This window comes from Amblyraja radiata, chromosome 8, assembly GCF_010909765.2.
Source record: "Amblyraja radiata isolate CabotCenter1 chromosome 8, sAmbRad1.1.pri, whole genome shotgun sequence".
Taxonomy (NCBI): domain Eukaryota; kingdom Metazoa; phylum Chordata; class Chondrichthyes; order Rajiformes; family Rajidae; genus Amblyraja; species Amblyraja radiata.
Window position 1 is genome coordinate 52,469,311 of NC_045963.1, and position 21,284 is coordinate 52,490,594.

The 21,284-nt window shown below is 43.8% G+C and overlaps 1 protein-coding gene across 2 annotated transcripts in view; it reads left to right on the forward strand.

Annotated features, from left to right (window-relative positions):
• tarbp1 (TAR (HIV-1) RNA binding protein 1) overlaps positions 1–21,284 on the forward strand; it is a 220,731-nt gene that overhangs the window by 82,632 nt on the left and 116,815 nt on the right. For both annotated transcript variants that reach the window (XM_033025903.1, XM_033025902.1), the window contains exon 15: positions 4,725–4,918. In XM_033025903.1, the coding sequence (XP_032881794.1) occupies positions 4,725–4,918 (194 nt within the window). The remainder of the gene's footprint in view (positions 1–4,724; positions 4,919–21,284) is intronic.

A 21,284-nucleotide genomic window follows, 5' to 3' on the forward strand; every position in this document is an offset into this window, starting at 1 on the left:
GAAGTGATATAATGGTTTAAAACACACGTTTAAACCATTACATCACTTCTAAATACCAAGCATGTTTAGGAAGTGATATAATGGTTTAAAACACAAACGAAAATACCACAAACGCTTGAAATCTGATACAAAATAAAATGTTGGAAATATTCAGTGTGTCGGGCACCTCCTGAGGGAGAGTAAAACAGATAATGCTTCAGCCGCTGACCTTGGGTTTAGTAGTCAGCATAAAGTGGTGAGAAAAATATATGAAATATATTAAATTCTAAAGTACTCAGTTATTAAAATAGCTTCTGTATTTGGTAATTATTCCACTTTCCTCTCCAGATTTAATTTTTCATATCTTATTTTTTTAATGACCCGTTTCATAAAAGCATTGGCTGTGGCCCCTGCATGTTAAGCATTTTTTGGCAATCTTTGTAAAACACCAAGAAGCTGCAATGTACATTTATATTCCTATTTGGAGGTTCTGAATGTTCCCACCACTCCGCATTTCTCTCTCACGCAAGCATAGCGTTACGTTCATGGTGTCTTGGCACACCTTTGACAATTCTGCTCTTAACACATGCCTCAAAATATACAAGGGTTGTCGAGCATAACTTCCAATTCCCACTGCACCTTTTCCCATTGTACTATCCTCAGGAATGGAAATTGTAGACTTGTTCTGTTCGTTAGTATCTATACATAACGAAAACTTTGATCTTGTGCTCTTCCGGTTTGTGCGGTTTTTCTATTTGCGCAAAAGCGGTACGCAATAGCACAACGATTTTTCACCAGATTACTCACTGTTCTCCTATGCTGCGAGTGCAACAAGTTTTGTTCCGATCGGTGGTATATTGTAAAAGTTATCGAGGTTTAAAAACTTTAAAAACTGCACGTACGCAGATTTCTTCAGTCAGCGGCACGCAGATTAACCTCCTCTCCTGACACACACACACACACACACACACACACACACACACACACACACACACACACACACACACACACACACACACACACACACACACACACACACACACACACACACACACACACACACACACACACACACACACACACACACACACACACACACACACACACACACACACACACACACACACACACACACACACACACACACACACACTCACTCTGTGTCTCTCTCTCTCTCTCCCTCCCTCCCTCTCTCCCCATCCCCAAACTGGTCCAATCGTCAAGTCAACGGGATCTAACCCACAGCTAATGAATGACCTGTGGAGGATGGAACTGCAGATGCTGCTTTTTATGGATGGAGGGAGGGAGTGACTGTGGGTAGGGGAAAGGAGAGGGAGGGAGAGGTAAGGGAGGGATTGGGAAGGAGAGGGGAAAGATCCTGGGGAGGTGAGAAGGGAGAGTGGGGGGGATTGAAGAAGGGGGTGGAGAGGGGGAAACTAGGGAGGTGAGGAGTGGAGGAGGAGGAAGAGAGTGGGGAGGGAGAGAGTGGGGAATAGAGGGAGAGGAGGGCAGTGGGGGAGGTCAGGAGGGATAGTGGGGGTGGATAGGGGGAGGTGAGTAGTGGGGAGATAGGGATGGGAGGGGGGTAGGGAGAGGAGTTATGGAGGGAGGGAGGGAGTGACAGGGTAGGGGAAAGGGGAGGAAGGGAGAGGTGAGGGTGGGATTGGGGAAGGAGAGGAGGAGAAGGGAAAGAAGAGGGAGGGTGAAGAGGAGGGGGAGAGAGTGCTGGGGGATGAGGGAAATGAGCCATGCCTGCGCAGTTGGGGGCTATGCGTGAGTGGTGCAATATTGCGTATGCGGACGGGTTGCATTGGGGGAATGGGTGAGTGGTGTAATATTGCGTTGGTGAACGGGTTGCTTTGGGGATCAGGCCTCCCGTGTGACCAGGCCTCCCGTGTCCCACTTAATCTAGTATGCTTTAAATCTTTTTATTATTGTACAAAAAAGAAATAAGAATATGCTTTTATTTTTTTTTTAAACATCCTACCAGTAAATACCAAATGTGTAAATTCTCCTGGATATTTTCCTTACCTTCAGTATTAATTGTTAGACCATATTGATAATTTCTTCCTCCCACCACAACTCCCTCATCCATAACTCTTCCTTGGAGGACTCTTAATGCTCTGGAATCTTAACTTACTTGACCCATAAGGTCGCCGAGATGAGCTGCTCCTTGACCCCGATTTGGCTGTTTTCTTCATTTCTTTGACTTATCTACCTGTGTTACTCTAGCAACTGATTTTGTTCCAGTTGGCATGAAAGATGCATCGCTCACTCTTCACATCTGTGAGGACTGTCAAGCATCTGGGTTCTATTAGGCCTACTTTTCTGTCTTTAAATATATTTTACACATAAAGGTTATGTTACCACATGGCCTCTCAAAGCATTCAAACCTGTCTTTGCTCCAAATTCTGTGAGTCTATTTGTAGAGCTACCCTTTACTGAATAATCAAAACCTTCTGCAATTTCCCTGAGGCTTCAAAAATAATGTATTTGTATTTAGTCTGGTCAGCAACCTCTACCTATTAGCTTTGCTCTGCACCCTTATTGACTTTATTATCACTGCTGCATTGATAAAGCAGCTAATTTTGAGAATGTAACTAGGAAAATGGACAAGGGAGAGCCAGTGGATGTAGTGTACCTGGACTTTCTGACAGCATTTGATAAGGTCCCACATAGGAGATTAGTGAGAAAAATTCAGGCACATGGTATTGGGGGTAGAGTGCTGACATGGATAGAAAATTGGTTGGTAGGAAACGAAGAGTAGAGATTAACGGGTCCCTTTCAGAATGGCAGGCAGTGACTAGTGGGGTACCGCAAGGCTCGGTGCTGGGACCGCAGCTATTTACAATATACATCAATGATTTAGATGAAGGGGTTCAAAGTAACATTAGCAAATTTGCAAATGACACAAAGCTGGGTGGCAGTGTGAACTGTGAGGAGGAGGGTGACTTGGACAGGTTGGGTGAGTGGGCAGATGCAGTTTAATGTGGATAAATGTGAGGTTATCCACTTTGGTAGCAAAAACAGGAAGGCAGATTATTATCTAAATGGTGTCAAATTGGGAAAAGGGGAAGTACAATGGGATCTGGGGGTCTTTGTTCATCAGTCAATGAAAGTAAGCATGCAGGTACAGTAGGCAGTGAAGAAAGCGAATGGCATGTTGGCCTTCATAACAAGAAGAGTTGAGGATAGGAGCAAAAAGATCCTTCTGCAGTTGTATAGGGCCCTAGTGAGGCCACACCTGGAGTATTGTGTGCAGTTTTGGCCCCCTAATTTGAGGAAGGACATTCTTGCTATTGAGGGAGTGCAGCGTAGGTTTACAAGGTTAATTCCCGGGATGGCGGGACTGTCATATGCTGAGAGAATGGAGCGGCTGGGCATGTATACTCTGGAGTTTAGAAGGACGAGAGGGGATCTTATTGAAACATATAATATTATTAAGGGTTTGGACACGCTAGAGGCAGGAAACATGTTCCCGATGTTGGGGGAGTCCAGAACCAGGGGCCACAGCTTAAAAATAAGGAGTAAGCCATTTAGAAATGGAGACGAGGAAACACTTCTTCACACAGAGTTGTGAGTCTGTGGAATTCTCTGCCCCATACGGCGGTGGGGGCCGGTTCTCTGGATACTTTCAAGAGAGAGCTAGATAGGGCTCTTAAAGATAGCGGAGTCAGGGGATATGGGGAGAAGGCAGGAACGGGGTACTGATTAGGGATAATCAGCCATGATCACATTGAATGGTGCAGGCTCGAAGGGTCGAATGACCTACTCCTGCACCTATTGTCTATTGTCTAACAAGGATTGCGATATTATAGGGGGCAAGTATCTTCAGGAATTTGTTTGCTGACACCTAGTGCAGTCAAGCAAACTTCCTCGTACATTTTTCAATTTGCAACCACGTCCTCCTTCAGGAACCTCACTGTTGCCTTCACAGAGGTCTGGAAGGAACCCATACACCTAGAACATTATGGCCATCTGCTCCCAGTTCTTTACAAATGAGAAGCGGAAAATCCCTTCCAATTTTGTGTCATTTTACAATCATGATGAGGATTCTGGTACCCTTACCAATGAACCCTCAATCGTCTCTTCATCCCTTTGATGAATATTGCTAAAAGTATTTCTCTGAAACAAAATTGTTAGATTTAGAATGTGTTTTGATGACAAGGCAACATTTGTGTCCCTTGTCTGGTTGGCAAGATAAGTGGGTCGTCTGTCTTCCTGAACAGTGATGAATGTACAATTGGATTACGTTTTATTCTAAAAGGCATTGCGGGCTTGCATTATTACCTGGCCAGATAGAATCTTGATGCCAGCCTTCCTTCCTGAATTGAATCCTTTATTTGTCATTCAGACCTTGAAGGCAATGTTGAGATTTTTTGCCAGTATTTGTGGTCAGGTCTTCTGGCATTAGTCTTCAGTATACCAGACATCTTGACTTCAATTTTCAAGCTTCAGATTTAAAATTTGAAGTTCACATTGCTAATTTGTACCATACAAGGCTCTAAAATAAGGTGTTGTTTTGGGCTTTCTCTTTTAGTTGAATGATAAATTACTTTAGCTTTGTTGTTACTTCCTATCTTGTGCAGTTAGTGTTCTCTCAGGTTGTATTAATTTATAGAAATTGCTTTTAAAATGCATTTACTCTTGAAATGATAAATTGTGAAAATAATGAAAAATGGTCTCATCTCAACATGTATACAAGATGTATTTTTAATCTGAAAGAAACTTGTTTTTTGTCACAGCTCTTGAAGCTTGGGAGACAAATCCAAATGGTGGCTGCTCAGGCCTCGTTAGCTTGGGTTTGCAAGATGACTGCCCAGTATCCAGAGCTGCTGCTTGACTCCCTGGATGCTGTCAAGTCATTAGAAAAAAATATCCTAATTGGACCTTTCAACCATAACCTTGAGAAGCCTTCCTGCTGCAATGAAAACAATGGGTAAGAAATTGGAGATAATATTTCAATATTTAAAGGCAATATTTAATGTAAAGCTTCTTTTAATTTGAATACACTGTGCTTTGTAATTTATAAACCATTCCTAATGAACCCAATGACTTGATATTTTAATAGATTATTAACAGGTGACAAAAATCAAAAACAAACTCCAGATGGTGGAAATCTTGCTTTTATTCACGATTTAATTTTTAGAGGTATACTTTGAGTGTTTTTTTTCAAAGAATCACCTCCATCATCACTAAAAGTAGAACCTGAGATTTTTTTCTCATGGAAACTGTGTAGTTTTTATTTCTCAGTTGTAGCTGGGCTTGAATTAATATTCCATTGCTTTATAATATAAATTCAGCATACATCTATATCATTTGTTGGTTAATAATCCATAAATGCCCAGCAGGGCCTCAAATGCTTACATAAAGCTCGTGGTGTGTTATGTTTCTGGTTTTAGTTTTCAGTTTTAGAGATACAACATGGAACCAGGCCCTTCGGCCCGTTGAGTCCATGCCAACCATTGATCGTAGCTTATGCTATCCTATGTTATCCCACTTTCGCATCCCACATACTAGGGGCAATTTACAGAGGCCAATTAACTTACAAATTTGTATGTCTTTGGGGAAATAGGAGGAAACCGGAGCACTTGGAGGAAACCCACACAGTCACGGAGAACGTGCAAACTGCACACAGACAGCACCCTGTCAGGATCGAACTCGGGGCTCTGGAGCGTAGAGAGAGAAGATAGACATCTTAAATTAATACCTTTCATGGGTCTGATTGGGAAAGATGCAGAGAAAATATTAAGGAACTGAATCTGGATCTGAAAGGGAAGGATAATTTTATCTAGGTTAGCGATGCGATAGTGCTCTTTCAGAATAATTTGTTTTCACACTTGATTTTCTGCCTTAGTAATTCTTGTTGGTGGTCAATAACTTGGCGTGTTGTTTGGACTTGACAAGTTGCCTTTGGGAGGGGCAACTTGGAGGACAAACCATATGTAGATGATATATATATATAGATATCCATATATCTCTATAATTATAAAACTCTGATCTTGGATGTGTGTGTGTTTGTGTGTGTATAATCACATCATCTTGAAAAAACGACGCGCTAACGGTAAAATATTCACATATTCCTGTGGAGATTTATCCCGTGAACTCCGCAATTGTCTCATCTGAAGAATTCAAGCATTATTTCTCGAGTTATTAATCAAAATGTTCAAAAATCTGAAATAACTTAGAAAATAAAACCGGCTGATGACGTGATGACGTCACAATGGATCTGCTTCGCGCGGCCTGCGCTGAGTTCCAGGCGCTGCGAGTGACGTCACTCCCCCCCCTCCCGACCACTCCCCCACATACCCGTGGCCTGCAGCCTGGAGCGAGGGAGTATTGTGTTTGGGAACCAGCCTTCCGCTGTGCCGACCCCTCCCCCGGGCTCTGGATTGAAGGCACAGTCCTTTGGTTGACGCCCGCCCCACTGCCTGCTCCCAGCTGCCCGCTCCCCCCTCCCTTCCATCTCTCCCCCCTCCTCACCTCCCCCTCCTCCTCGCCCCCCTCCTCCTCTCCCCCACCTCCTCCTCTCCCCCTCTTCCTCCCCCACCTCCTCCTCTCCCCCACCTCCTCCTCTCCCACCTCCTCCTCTTCCCCTCTTCCTCCCCCACCTCCTCCTCTCCCCCCTCTCCCTCCTGTTCTCTCCCCCCTCTCCCTCCTCCTCCCTCCCCCTCCTCTCCACCCCTCTCCTCTCCCCCTCCACCTCCTCAACTCCCCCTCATCCTCCCCCTCCCCCCTTCTCTCTCCCGCCCTCCTCTCTCCCCCCTCCTCTCCCCCCCCCCCTCCTCTCACCCCCCCTCCTCTCCCCTCCCCCGGCCTCTACCCTCTCTCCCCCCCTCCATCACTTCCCCCCCCCCTCTCCTCACCCCCTCTCCTCACCCTCCCCCACTCCCTCCCCACCTTCCCCACCTTCCCCTGATCTTGGATGTGTGTCGATGTGTATAATCACATCTTCTCGAAAAAACTACACCCTAATGGTAAAATTTTTACTTATTCCGGTAGAGATTTATCCCGTGGAATCCAAAATCGCCTTATCTGAAAAATTAATGCATTATTTCTCGAGTTATTAATCAAAATGTTCAATAATCTGATATAATTTAGAAAATAAAACCAACTGTTTTTCGCTGATGATGTCACAATGGCTCTGCTCCATGCTGTGTTCCACGCGCTGCGAGCGATGTTACCTCCCCCCCCCCCCCGGTTTTTCGGCTGTGTTCCACGCGCTGCGAGTGACATCACCCCCTGACTCCTCTCCCCCCCCACCCAACCCCCCCCCCCCTAGTTTTTTGCTGTGTTCCACGCGCTGTGAGTGATGTCTCCCCCCCCGACCCCCTCGGGTTTGAACTTCATTTTTTTGCTTTAACTTCGAAAATTTTAATACATTAACGTTGCTTTAAAGACTTCCAGGTTTAACATTTAACGTTTAACCGAATTTCAAAGACAGCGGTTTTCTCCGTGATTTCTACGCTTTTTTACTATTTTCTTACGTTGCTTTTCCCCATTTTTTACCCCGGTTTTTCACCGATTGAACTTCCCTTCCCTCCCCTTCCCCCTCACTTCCACCCCCTCCCCCCCATCACCCTCCCTACCCCCCTCTCTCCCCCCCTCCCTTCCCCCTGCGCCTCTGCCCCCTCTCTCCCTCCCTCCCCCCCCCAGAGCCGCCAACTCTCACGCAATGAGCGTGAGAATCCCGCATTTCGCCAAATTCTCACGCTCTCACGCTGATCACAAATTTCTCATGCTCTATCGTGAGAAATTCTGTGAACAACGAGAATTTCAAAACTAATATCAACTGCATGGGCCGCGGGTGTTGGAGAGCCGGGGCGGAGGGAGGGATGGAGCGGCAGGGGCAGATGCGGACGGGGAGCCGGGACTGGCGAGTATTTGCGGGACCGGCGAGTTGCTCGTGCAGCTCCGGCCGTGGAGCAGCCTCAGTGCAAGAGTCCCGGGCGTTCGTCGGAAGCGTTGCACCGCTGCTGTGAGAGTCACTGTGCCGATGAGGATAAACTTTCTTCACCCGGAAAGTTGTGAATCTGTAGAATTCTCTGCCATAGAAGGCAGTGGAGGCCAATTCACTGGTTGTTTTCAAGAGAGTTACATTTAGCTCTTGGGGCTAGCAAAATCAAGGGATATGGGGAAAAAACAGGAAAGAGGTACTGATTTTAGATGAGCACTAGACTAAGTGGGACTCGTTGGGTCCCAGCTTCACATGGGAGGGCTGGTCCCCCAACGCAATATTCCACCTCTGCACCACTTCCAATATTGCTGACCAGTTGGGGAGGGGGGGGGCTTTCTGGAGCGCTAGTATGTGTGTTGTGGGTCAAAGCGACTGGTTTCCAGAGGGCTAGTATGGACATTGTGGGCTGAATGGATTCTTGGGCTGGCAGCTCAGTCACTCTGGCCGGGCAGCTCAGTCACTCAGGCTGTTGTGCACTGAAGGGACTGGTTTCCAGAGGGCTAGTATGGACATTGTGGACTGAATGGATTTTTGGACTTGCAGTTCACCAAGTCATGGGTGGTGGGCTGGCACTTCAGTCACTTACAGCTGGTGGGCTGGCATTTCACTTACTCATGGCTGGTGGGCTGGCAGCCCAGTCACTCACAGCTGGTGGTGGCAGTTCACTCAGTCACCCCTCTTCCCTTCTCCCCCCACTCTGCTCCATGCCATTCCCCTCCCCCACACACATGCAGTCTATCTCCCCTCAATCTCCCCCCATGCACTCTTAGTGGCTCTCCGACAGCGCAACCATTCCTGCCTATTAGGTTACTATTGTGATGAAGAGCACGCAGGCATGGCAAGTGGAAAAAGGATTTATTAAAGTTTAAAATGTGAATGGCTTAAAATATAACAACAATTTAAACGTTAAAGATGAGATTTATTAAGTTATTTTTTGTTGTGTCTCTTGCTGTGTTCTGCTGCTCACTGCCTCTTGATATTAAAAAAAAAAGACAATTTTAATACAGAGAGATTAAGCGGTCAAATTTTAACAAAGAAAATCTGAGAATTTACCTCAAAAGTCATCATGGAGTGCAGGCCGCAAGTCCAACCTCACAGCACTCCAAGCCAATTTCACAGCATTTCAAGCAGAGTGCACACATACACACACACACACACACAAAGACAATCACACACATGCAGCCAGACACACACACACACACACACACACACACACACAGAGCCAGACACGCACACGAAGACACACTCACACAGAAATACACACACACACACACAGACACACTCACACAGAAATACACACAAACACAAAGACACACACACACACACACACATAGTCACAAACACGTACACACATTCACACACACTCACACAGATACTCAGACACGCAGACACACACTCAGACACACATACAGACACACACATACAGACAGACACTCATACACAGAGACACAGTCAAACACTCACACATACAGACACTCACACATACACACACTCATACACAGACACTCACACACAGACACAGCAACTCATACATACGCATGCACAGACACACGACGCGCACACGCACTTTAGAAGCAATAGAGATACTATCTGCAAGCATTTTAGAACCAATAGAGACACTTTTTGCAAGCATTTTAGAACCAATAGACATTTTTATGCAAGCATTGTAGAACCAATAGAGACACTTTTTGCAGGCATTTTAGAACCAATAGAGACACTTTTTTTCAAGCATTGTAGAACCAATAGAGACACTTTTTTCAAGCATTGTAGAACCAATAGAGACACTTTTTGCAACCTATAAAACCAATAGACTTTTTTTGCAAGCTTTAGAACCAATAGATATTTTTTTGCAAGCTTTAGAACCAATCGACATTTTTTGGCAAGCATTGTAGAACCAAAAGAGACACTTTTGCAAACATTTTAGAACCAATAGCCACTTTTTGCAAACATTTTAGAACCAATAGACACTTTTTGCAAGCATTTTAGAACCACTAAGGGCACTCGCATTTGAGTAGACATGTGTTCAGTGTTATTCACAGCTCAAAGAAACGTGACCCTCTGCCTTCCTCCATCTTGAAGAGACTGAGGCACACCACTTCCGGGTTTTAAAGTCCCTCCCCCTCCCACCTTTGCAAGCATTTTAGAACCAATAGAGACACTTTTTGCAAGCATTTTAGAACCAATAGACATATTTTTGCAAGCTTTAGAACCAATAGACATTTTTTGCTAGCTTTAGAACCAATAGAGACACTTTTTGCAAGTTTTAGAACCAATAGACATTTTTTTGCAAGCTTTAGAACCAATAGACATTTTTTGGCAAGCTTTAGAACCAATCGACATTTTTTGGCAAGCTTTAGAACCAATAGACATTTTTTGGCAAGCATTAGAACCAATAGACATTTTTTGGCAAGCTTTAATAATAATAATAATAAATTTTATTTAATGGGCGCCTTTCAGACATCTCAAGGACACCTTACATAGTAATCGGAATAACATATAATCGGAATATAACAAGTAATAAAGACATCACAGAGACACAAATTAAAAACAGAATTCAATTCAAAAACAGAAAATCAAAAACACAGTGTGAAGAGAGAGCAGCGGCAGCCAAAGCGCGCCAGCGTCCACTCTCTCTTCACGGCAGCCATCTTGGACACAGACCTACAGGACTACAATTAGACAAAAAAATCATCCCCCCACAGTGGATAGCACTGTGGGGGAAGGCACAATGTCCAGTCCCCGCCCCTTTAGAACCAATAGACATTTTTTGCAAGCATTTTAGAACCACTAAGGGCACTCACATTTGAGTAGACATGTGTTCAGTGTTATTCACAGCTCAGAGAAATGTGACCCGCTGCCTTCCTCCATCTTGAAGAGACTGTGAGGCACACCACTTCCGGGTTTTATAGTCCCTCCCCCTCCCACCTTTGCAAGCATTTTAGAACCAATAGAGACACTTTTTTGCAAGCATTTTAGAACCAATAGACATTTTTTGCAAGCTTTAGAACCAATAGAGACACTTTTTGCAAGTTTTAGAACCAATAGAGACACTTTTTGCAAGCTTTAGGACCAATAAACACTTTTTGCAAGCTTTAGAACCAATAGACATTTTTTTGCAAGCTTTAGAACCAATAGACATTTTTTTGCAAACTTTAGAACCAATAGACATTTTTTTTGCAAGCTTTAGAACCAATAGACATTTTTTTGCAAGCATTTTAGAACCAAAAAAGACACATTCTGCAAGCATTGTAGAACCAAAAGAGACACTTTTTGCAAACATTTTAGAACCAATAGACACATTCTGCAAGCATTTTAGAAAATGTAAGGGCACTTACATTTGAGTAGACATGTGTTCAGTGTTATTCACAGCTCAGAGAAACGTGACCCTCTGCCTTCCTCCATCTTGAAGAGACTGTGAGGCACACCACTTCCTGGTTTTATAGTCCCTCCCCCCGCCGCCAGCAGGGGCAGCAGAGAGAATGTGGAATTTTGTAAGAACATTAATATCTCTGTCATTTTTCATCGACGGGAAAAATCCTCGGCACACATGCGGCGGAGGGGGGCTCTGAGCAAGGTGGCCAAAAATGACGGCCGTAGGTGGCGGCGTTCTCTCGGAAATCGCAGCACAGATGGCCAAAAGCGGTCAAGAACAGAGATTTAGTAATATATATACTAGACCAAGTGCAGACCCGTTGGGTCTGTTCCCCCAACGTGCGGCTGTGGTGGGGGGGGGGCGGCATACAGCGTCACACACACTAACTATCTCCCCCCCCGCACTCACGCTAATTACCCCCCTTGATATTATATTAATATTATTAATTTGCTCCTTTTACACCATAACCACCCTAGGGGGGGATGAGGAGGGGGGGGAGGAGAGGGGGGGGAGAGGAAAGGGGGGGAGGGGAGGGGGAGAGGGGGAGAGGAGTGGGGGAGAGGAGTGGGGGAGAGGGGAGAGGAGTGGGGGAGAGGAGAGGAGGGGGAGAGAGGAGGGGGGGAGAGGAGAGGAGGGAGGAGAGAGGAGAGGAGGGGGGGGAGGAGAGGGGGGAGAGAGAGGAGGGGAGAGAGATGGAGAGAGAGAGAGAAAGAGAGAGGAATAGGGAGAGAGAGAGGGTGCCTTTTTACTTCAACCCAAACAACCATTTTCAGGCAGTGCTTTTTTCCCCTCAAACTAAACATATTTTCATTTTCAAACCACATTATGGGTACTCACAGCTGTGGAGAAATTTGTTCAGTGTTATTCAGAGCTCTGATTGAGGCACACCACTTGCAGAGACTGATTGAGGCACACCACTTGCAGAGACTGATTGAGGCACACCACTTCCTGGTTTTATAGTCCCTCCCCCTCCCTCCAGCATGGGCAGCAGAGAGAATCGGGAATTTTGTAAAAACATTAATATCTCTGTCATTTTTCATTGACGGAACAAAATCCTCGACACACATGCGGCGGAGGGGGGCTCTGCGCGAGGTGGCCAAAAATGACGGCCTTAGGTGGCGGCGTTCTCTCTGAAATCGCAGCGCAGAAGGCCAAAAGCGGTCAAGAACAGAGATTTAGTAATATAGATATAAGATATTAAATGGCACTGCTGACTCGAAGGGCCGAATGGCCTATTCCTGCACCTATTTTCTATGTTTCTATGCTTGATTATATGGCAATAAAACTCGACCACTTGATTTTGAAGCATTCATGCATGGTGGAGGTATAATGTAGTCATACAGTAATACAGTTTGAAAACAGGCCCTTCGGCCCAACTTGCCCACACCCACCAACATGTCCCAGCTACACCACCTGCTTTTGGTCCATAACCCTCCAAACCTGTCCTATCCATGTATCAGTCTAACTGTTTCTTAAATGTTGGGATAGTCCCTGCCTCAATTACCTCTGGCAACTTGTTCCATACACCCACCACCCTTTGTGTGGAAAAAGTTACCCTTAAAAAGTTACCTCTGCCCCTCTCTCTCTGTCTCTGCCTCTCTCTCTCTGTCTCTGCCCCTCTCTCTCTGTCTCTGCCCCCTCTCTCTCTGCCCTCTCTCTCTGCCCTCTCTCTCTAGCCCCGCCCCCTCTCTAGATGTGGCTGCGAGTTGGGGGCTCTGCGTCAGTGGATAGGGCGGGGATGGGGTAAAAGGAGCCAATGAATAATATTAATATAATGTCTAGAGAGGTGGTTAGTGTGTGTGTGGGGTGGTTAGTGCGTGTGTAATGCCGCAGGCCGCCCCCCCCCCCCCCCCCCCCCCCCCCCCCCCCCCCACACACATCCGTGCATTGAGGGGATGGAACCCAATGGGTCTCACTTGGTCTAGTAACTATTAAAATTCTGATCTTGTATATGTGTGTGTGTATTTGTGTGTGTATAATCACAACTTCTTGAAAAGATGATGTGCAAACGGTAAAAATTTTACAGAAATTCATCCCACGGTCAGAAATCGCTTATCTGAAAAATTCATGCATTATTTCTCGAGTTATTAATCAAAATGTTCAAAAATCTGAAATAACTTAGAAAATAAAACCGGCTGGCTTTGGCTGATGACGTGATGACGTCACAATGGGTCTGCACGCTGTGTTTTCCACACGCTGCGAGTGACGTCACCCGCAGCCCGCTGCCCGGGGCCGCCCGCTGCCTCGCTCAGGGTCCTTGGGTCCATGACCGCCCGCCCGCGGCCTCCCGTGAGTCCACGTCCGCCCGCAGCCCTCTCTCTGTCTCTGCCCTCTCTGCCCTCTCTCTGTCTCTGCCCTCTCTCTGTCTCTGCCCTCTCCCTCTCTGCCCTCTCCCTGTCTCAAAAAGATGGCGTAAATCGGAAACCCCAGCACCAAAAGGCAGCGGACACCCGGAAACCCCAGCTCCAAAAGGCAGCAAGCTCCCCTCTCCCTGTCTCTGCCCTCTCCCTCTGCCATCTCCCTGTCTCTGCCCTCTCCCTGTCTCTGCCCTCTCCCTGCCTCTACCCTGTCCCTGTCTCTGCCCTCTCTCTCTGTTTCTCTCTGCCCTCTCTCTCTACCCCCCCCCCCCCTCTAGCTGCGCCTGCGCAGATGGGGGCTGTGCGTGAGTGGATAGGGCGGGGGATGGGGTAAAAGGAGTGAATGAATAATATTAATATAATATCAAGGGGGAGGATTAGTATGTGTGTGTGGGGTTGGTTAGTGTGTCTGTGAGAGGTGGTTAGTGTGTTTGATGCCACAGGCCGCCCTCCCCCCCGCAAACGCTCGTTGAGGGGATGGGACCCAACGAGTCCTACTTGGTCTAGTTTATTATGAAATAGGCAACATTGATGGTGGCTTTGGAACAGATCACCGAGTTACTTTAAAGCAGCCTTTTCGTGCTGGGTGGGTCTACGAATCAGATGTTTTTCATCAAACTGATGACTGGTCAGTTAAGCACAATCTGCTGTAAAACGATGTATGAAGCAACAGTGTTCTTTCCTAATAATTAAATATTTGTTGGTTGATAATATTGCATCCACTTAGTTATTTTAATTGCCTTTGAACTTCAAGTTAAAGGTATCAGCACTTTATTTTGCCTTCTCAAAAGTAAATTAATCAGCCCACTGGAGAATATTCAAGAATTTGTTATGTTAAATAGCAAAAGATTATAAACAAAGAATATGCTTACAATGATTAATATAATTGCAAAACAACTGCACAATTGCTTACATTTTTAAAAGCATTTCAAAATGTGGATCCATCAACTGTAAATTCACCATTTATGGTTTTAAAAGCTGTATCAGGCAGAAGGCTGGTATTTTAATAGCAAAAATCTGTCAGCAAATATAATTTGATGAACTGGCAATGTTCAAATAAATTGAGTGCAGTTGTTCACGGTCCAGACGTTTTGTCAAATTCAATGTGTTATCAAATTTTAATGTTTTTTTATCGTTTTTTTGTATATATCGAATTTAAAGGGCATGTTTAACTAATTATAAAGATGTTACTTAGTTTTGAAAGTACATTTAATGATTAATACCCTCACCGGAGCACAAACCTTTTGGCAACATGGCCAATAAAAACTAGCACCAGGGTATATTATGCTCTGAATGATTTGCTATAGGATGTTTGCATAAGATGCTCTATAACAAGTAGCGATGATTGTTCGACTGACCATAACATAATCATCTGAAAGAAAATCAATGTTGAAGGACTCAAAGATTCTGCAAAGAAGACTCTTCTCAGACTGTATCACACAGAGAACATCCAACCGGCTAGAGATAAAGAATGCTCATTGCATTAGGACTGTTCTGAAATCCCACTTAATTAGCAGTTTAGACTTTAGAGATACAGTGTGGAAAAAAGGCCCTACAGCCCAACTAGTCCGCGCAGACCCAGCGATCACCCCCGTACACTAAGGGACATTAGGGACAATTTACAATTTTTACCAATGCCAATTAACCTACAAACCTGTACATTTTTGGAATGTTGGAGGAAACCGGAGCACATGTAGAAACGTGGTCACGCGAGAAAGTACAAACTCCGTACAGACAGCACCCGTGGTCAGGATCAAACCTGGGTCTCTGGCACTGTAACACAGCAATTCTACCACTATGCCAATTTCCCACCCCTTGTGAAGAAACTATTGGCTTCTCAACTAGGACCATACTGGGACTGGATAAGAATGACGATGAGTACCCTGAAATTAGAAAGAATGGAATGGCTTGACGAGCTAGCATAAACTCAGTGGGCCAAATGGCCTTATTCTATATCAAAAGGCAACTCTTCCACACCTGATGAGGAATGAAACAGATCTGCAGTTGCTGAGTCAGGCAAAGCATTAACTCCCGAACTATCCTGCAAAACCCTAAGGACATCGTATGTAATAAGATCACCGGTGTTCTTCTAAACTGATATCAGTGTAAGCCCAGTCTGCTTAACTAGGAAAATATAACATCTCAAACCTCAAAATGGTGAGCCTTCGCTGCACTTCTTTTATATTCACAAATTTCCTTTTTTTTTAAATTAAAATCTTTTTTATTTAGTTTTCATGACATAACAAAGTGCAAAGTTGTCCATTTGTTACAGACAGAGTGTACGGAAAGAATAAATAAAAAACAACTTATGCCAACATATAACAAGACAACAACAATAAAAGAAAAACAAGATACCAAAAATAATCCCTCCCCAGTCACTGCCAGTGAGCATATGCAAATATCAGCCTGTCACAACAATAATCCACGATAAGTGAATGGGTAGACTGTTAACCTATTAAACTGTACTTGATGATCAAGCATTTACAAAGCCTGGAATGCATTTAAAAAAGGTCCCCACACTTTCTGAAACCTTCCATTTGAATGTTGAAGTGAGTACCTGATTTTCTCGAGTTTTAGGCAGCACATAATATCTGTCAGCCATTGTGTATGAGTGGGCGGGGTAGGTTCCGTCCACCTGAGCAGGATTGTTCGCTGAGCTAGAAGAGAAGCAAAAGATATAGTGCGGCGTTTATCTGCAGTTAATCTAACCTCCTCACCAGTGACCCCAAAAAGAACGATGAGAGGCTTTGGTTCCAATTTAATGTTTAACACCTGGGATGATGTATGAAAGACCTCTGGGAAGAACTTGTTAAGGCTGGGGCATGACTAATACATATGGATAAGAGAGGCTTCAGAAATTTTACATTTAACACAGAATGGACTAACCTCATGGTAAATAGTAGATAATTTGGCTTTTGAGATATGAGCCCTATGTACCACTTTGAATTGGATCAGGCAGTGACGAGCACATAGAGAGGTGGAATTAACCTGTTTAAGAATGGAACTCCATGTATCTTCCGAGAGAGAGAAGCCCAAATCTTCCTCCCATGCTGCCTTGAGCTTGTCCATGCGCCTTAGATCCAACATCCTGCAATATAAAGCTGAGACAAGTCTATTCTGAGATGGGTTTAAAGAAAGAACTGTATCAACAAGGGTTGTTTCTTTTGGTATAGCTGGGCAGTTTATAGAACATATAATGTAGGTATGTTGCAAAACATACCTGAAGCGTCGCTGAAAATCTGTCCTGGCCCGTGTGCGCGATTTTGGCGCCGTTTAGAGGGGGGCTGGTTTAAAACGCGATTTTCCCTAGGCTGTTCAAATCGAGCTTGTTCAGCCTAGTTAATAATTAACGAAAAATCGCTGGAAGATTCCGTCGCTGGAGCTATTATTAGCTTTAAGGGCTTTATTTAATAGTTATAGTAGGTTAAAAAATAACTTTTAAACCCGCGACCGCGACAACGGGCCGGATCTCATACAGGTGACAACGGGAGGTAGGCTGGTTATTTGTACGTTAAAAGGGGCTTCTTAAGATCCCTTTATACAAAGTTTAATGTTGCGAATAGCTAATTTGGGGCCCATTATATCCTGCAGTATTTTTCTGGGCATTTGGGGGCACAAATCTACCGCAATGTGAACGTTCTAAACCAGCGCGTTTCACAGGATTTAAATAGCCATTAATTTACAGCAATTGAACACTAAATTCCTTCCATTTGGCCTATAAATTAATGTAAATGAGATTTAAAAGTCATGTTATATTGTGAATTCTTTGTGAATGTTCTTTGGACACTTAGGCTATTTAAAAATGTTAATCTTTCCTTAAGAAATGGATAGATGTTTAGATTTAGTAATTGAAGTTTGGAATTAGCTACAATTGGGTAACTAACTAATTATATGCTTTAATTTCAGGTCATCCAAGTAAGATTATTTTATATTTGTTTCAGAATGCTTCAATCTATGATAACTGAAAATTTCATTCAGTTCTCATAATTTTTAAGAAAGTTATGGGCTTTTGACTGTCCACGATCACAGCTTTTTTGTTATGTCCATAGAAAATCAATAGGAAACAAGATGCTAATTTCCGAATATGAAAATGGCCATAACTTTTTTAATACTTGAGATATGAAAGTGAATTAGGTGTCAAATTAAACTTCTTTTTATGCTTTATCTGATGGGATAAATTGCAGACTTGATTTTTAAAATCTCAAAATTTTGTAACATTGCTACATAATGTCTTGTTAATGACTTTGGAAGATTGAATTTATTACGTAATTGTTCAAATGATGCTACAGTGTTACCCATAAACAGGTCTTTGAAGCGCACAACACCCTTCCTATGCCATTCTTTAAAGACAAAGTCCTGAGTTGATGGTTTAAAAAGGTGGTTTGATGCAATAGGGCTCAGTAGAGAAAAGTTATGCAACCCAAAGCATTTCCTGAATTGAACCCATATCCTCAAAGAGTGTTTAATCACTGGATTTTTTACAGATTTAATTGAGGGGAGTGGAAGTGAGGAACCAAGTAGTGCAGGTATGGACATATTATCATCTGTGTGTAATTCCATGGCTACCCAGTCAGGGCAATCGGGCTGGTTGTGAAAGAAAGACCAAAATGCAAGGCAGCGCAGGTTAGCAGCCCAATAATAAAAGCGAAGGATTTGGAGAACCAGGCCACCAGCAGCCTTGGTTTTTTGAAGGTGGGCCTTATTAAGACAAGGCCGCTTACCTCTCCATATATAGGAGGAAATAACTGAGTTAAGATGGTCGAAGAAGAACCTGGGGATAAAAATCGGTAAGGCCTGAAAAAGGTACAAACATTTTGGTAAAATGGTAATTTTGATTGAATTTATACGGCCGACAAGTGACATTGACAGGGGTGACCACTGTGTTAGCGTCTGTTTGATCTGGTTTAACAGAATGATAAAATTCTCTTTGAAAAGATCCTTGTATTTCCTCGTAACTGAAATGCCCAAGTATGAGAGCTTGTTTTTTTTCAATTTTGAATGGCAGATCCGAGGGTTGTACTTCATAGTTAATGGGAAACAGTTCGCTTTTTCCAAGATTTCTTAAAACCTGAAAATTGACCAAAATGATTGAGCAGTGACATAGCAGAATGCAGAGAGGTGCCTGGGTTTGAGACAAAAAGTAAAAGGTCGTCAGCATATAGTGAGACCTTATGCTGTGTACTACCCCTCCAAATACCGGCTATGTCCTCACAGCTGCCAAAGGCCATGGCAAGTGGTTCGATGCCCAAGTAAAAAAGCATGGGGCTCAGAGGACACCCCTGGCGGGTTCCCCGATGCAAGTCGAACGGCTTGGACAACTGGGAATTAGTCCGAACTGAGGCTGTGGGATGAGAGTATAGTAACCTGATCCATGAAATAAAGTTCGTTCCAAAACCAAATTTGTCCAGAACAGCCCATAGGTAGACCCACTCAATGCAGTCAAATGCTTTTTCTGCATCAATAGATACAACACACTCAGGGACATCCTCAGAAGCAGAGTAGACAGTATCTAATAATCGACGTATGTTAAAGAAGGAATGTCTGCTCTTAACAAAGCCGGTTTGGTCCTCAGATATAACAATAGGGATGATATTCTACGAGCTAGAACCTTAGCTAAAATTTTAGCATCTGTGTTTAGAAGGGAGACGGGTCTGTAGGAGGCGCATTCGGTTGGATCTTTATCTTTTTTGGCAATAAGAGTAATACAGGCTTCGGCAAAGGATGGAGGAAGATAACCTTGTCTGTAGGATTCAGATAGAATGGAACACAACTGTGGGGAAAGGAGCATAGAGAACTTTAAAAAAAACTCTGCCGGGAAGCCGTCAGGGCACGGACATTTTCCTAATTGCATTGAGGAAATGGCTGAAGCTATTTCTGCCTGTGATATGGGTTCATCCAATCTTTCCCTAAAATCTAATGAGAATTTGGGAATATTTAGACTGCTCAGAAAGTCCTGCATTACCTTATGATCCGGTTGAGATTCTGAAGTATAAAGCTGGGAATAAAAGTCTCTGAAAGCGTAATTAATTTGCAAGTGATCCGAAGTGAACTGGCCATTAAGCATGCAAAATTTAGAAATATGCTGTCTCGCTTTAGCACCTTTAAGTTGATTTGCAAGTAATTTGTCAGTTTTATCTCCACATGTATAAAACATGGCTTTATTTTTTTAAAGTATGTGTTCAATTGAGTGAGTAGTGAGTCGGTCAAATTTGGTTTTGAGTTCCAATCGTCTTTTATAAAGAGTTGGATTTTGAGTTTGCGCATATTGCTTGTCAATTTCTCCAATTTGATGAGCAAGATCTAAACGCTCTTTATTGGATTTCCGCTTCATTTGAGCAGTGTAAGATCTGATCTGCCTCCAAAGGTAAGCTTTAAGGGCATCCCATACGATCAGGCTAGAGATTTCAGGGGATATATTAGTGGAAAGAAAAAAGGCTATCTCTCTCTTTCCATAAACTCTGCATACTTATCATCCGAGAGCAAAGTTGAATTGAATCGCCACTGCCTACTCTTTTGAGGGAGATCTGAAGGCCAGAGCAATATCAAGAAAGAAATAGTCAATTCTAGAATACGTATGATGGACATGTGAGAAAAATGAGTATTCCTTATCTTGTGGATGTAAAGAGCGCCACACATCACAAACATCGTAATGGGAGAGAAAGGCTTGGATGAAACAAGCTAATTTACTGTACTGGGGTTTGTAGAGGATCGGTCTAAAAGAGGATCTAACCAACAATTGAAATCTCCAACAAGTATAAGAGAGTATATGTTCAGGTCTGGAAGTAATTAAAATAACTGCTCGAAAAAACCTACATCAAGTTCAAGTGAGTTTATTGTCATGTGTCCCTGTATAGGACAATGAAATTCTTGCTTTGCTTAAGCACACAGAAAATAGTAGGCATTTACTACAAAACAGATAAATGTGTCCATATACCATGATATAAATATATACACACATGAATAAATAAACTGATAAAGTGCAAATAGCAGAAAGTGGTTATTAATAATCAGAGTTTTGTCCGAGCCAGGTTTAATAGCCTGATGGCTGTGGGGAAGTAGCTATTCCTGAACCTGGTTGTTGCAGTCTTCAGGCTCCTGTACCTTCTACCTGAAGGTAGCAGGGAGATGAGTGTGTGGCCAGGATGGTGTGGGTCTTTGATGATACTGCCAGCCTTTTTGAGGCAGCGACTGCGATAAATCCCCTCGATGGAAGGAAGGTCAGAGCCGATGATGGACTGGGCAGTGTTTACTACTTTTTGTAGTCTTTTCCTCTCCAGGGCGCTCAAATTGCCGAACCAAGCCACGATGCAACCGGTCAGCATGCTCTCTACTGTGCACCTGTAGAAGTTAGAGAGAGTCTTCCTTGACAAACCGACTCTCCGTAATCTTCTCAGGAAGTAGAGGCGCTGATGAGCTTTTTTCATAATTGCGTTAGTGTTCTCGGACCAGGAAAGATCTTCAGAGATGTGCACGCCCAGGAATTTGAAGTTCTTGACCCTTTCAACCATCGACCCGTTGATATAAATGGGGCTGTGGGTCCCCCTCCTACTCCTTCCAAAGTCCACAATCAGTTCCTTGGTTTTGCTGGTGTTGAGGGCCAGGTTATTGCGCAGGCACC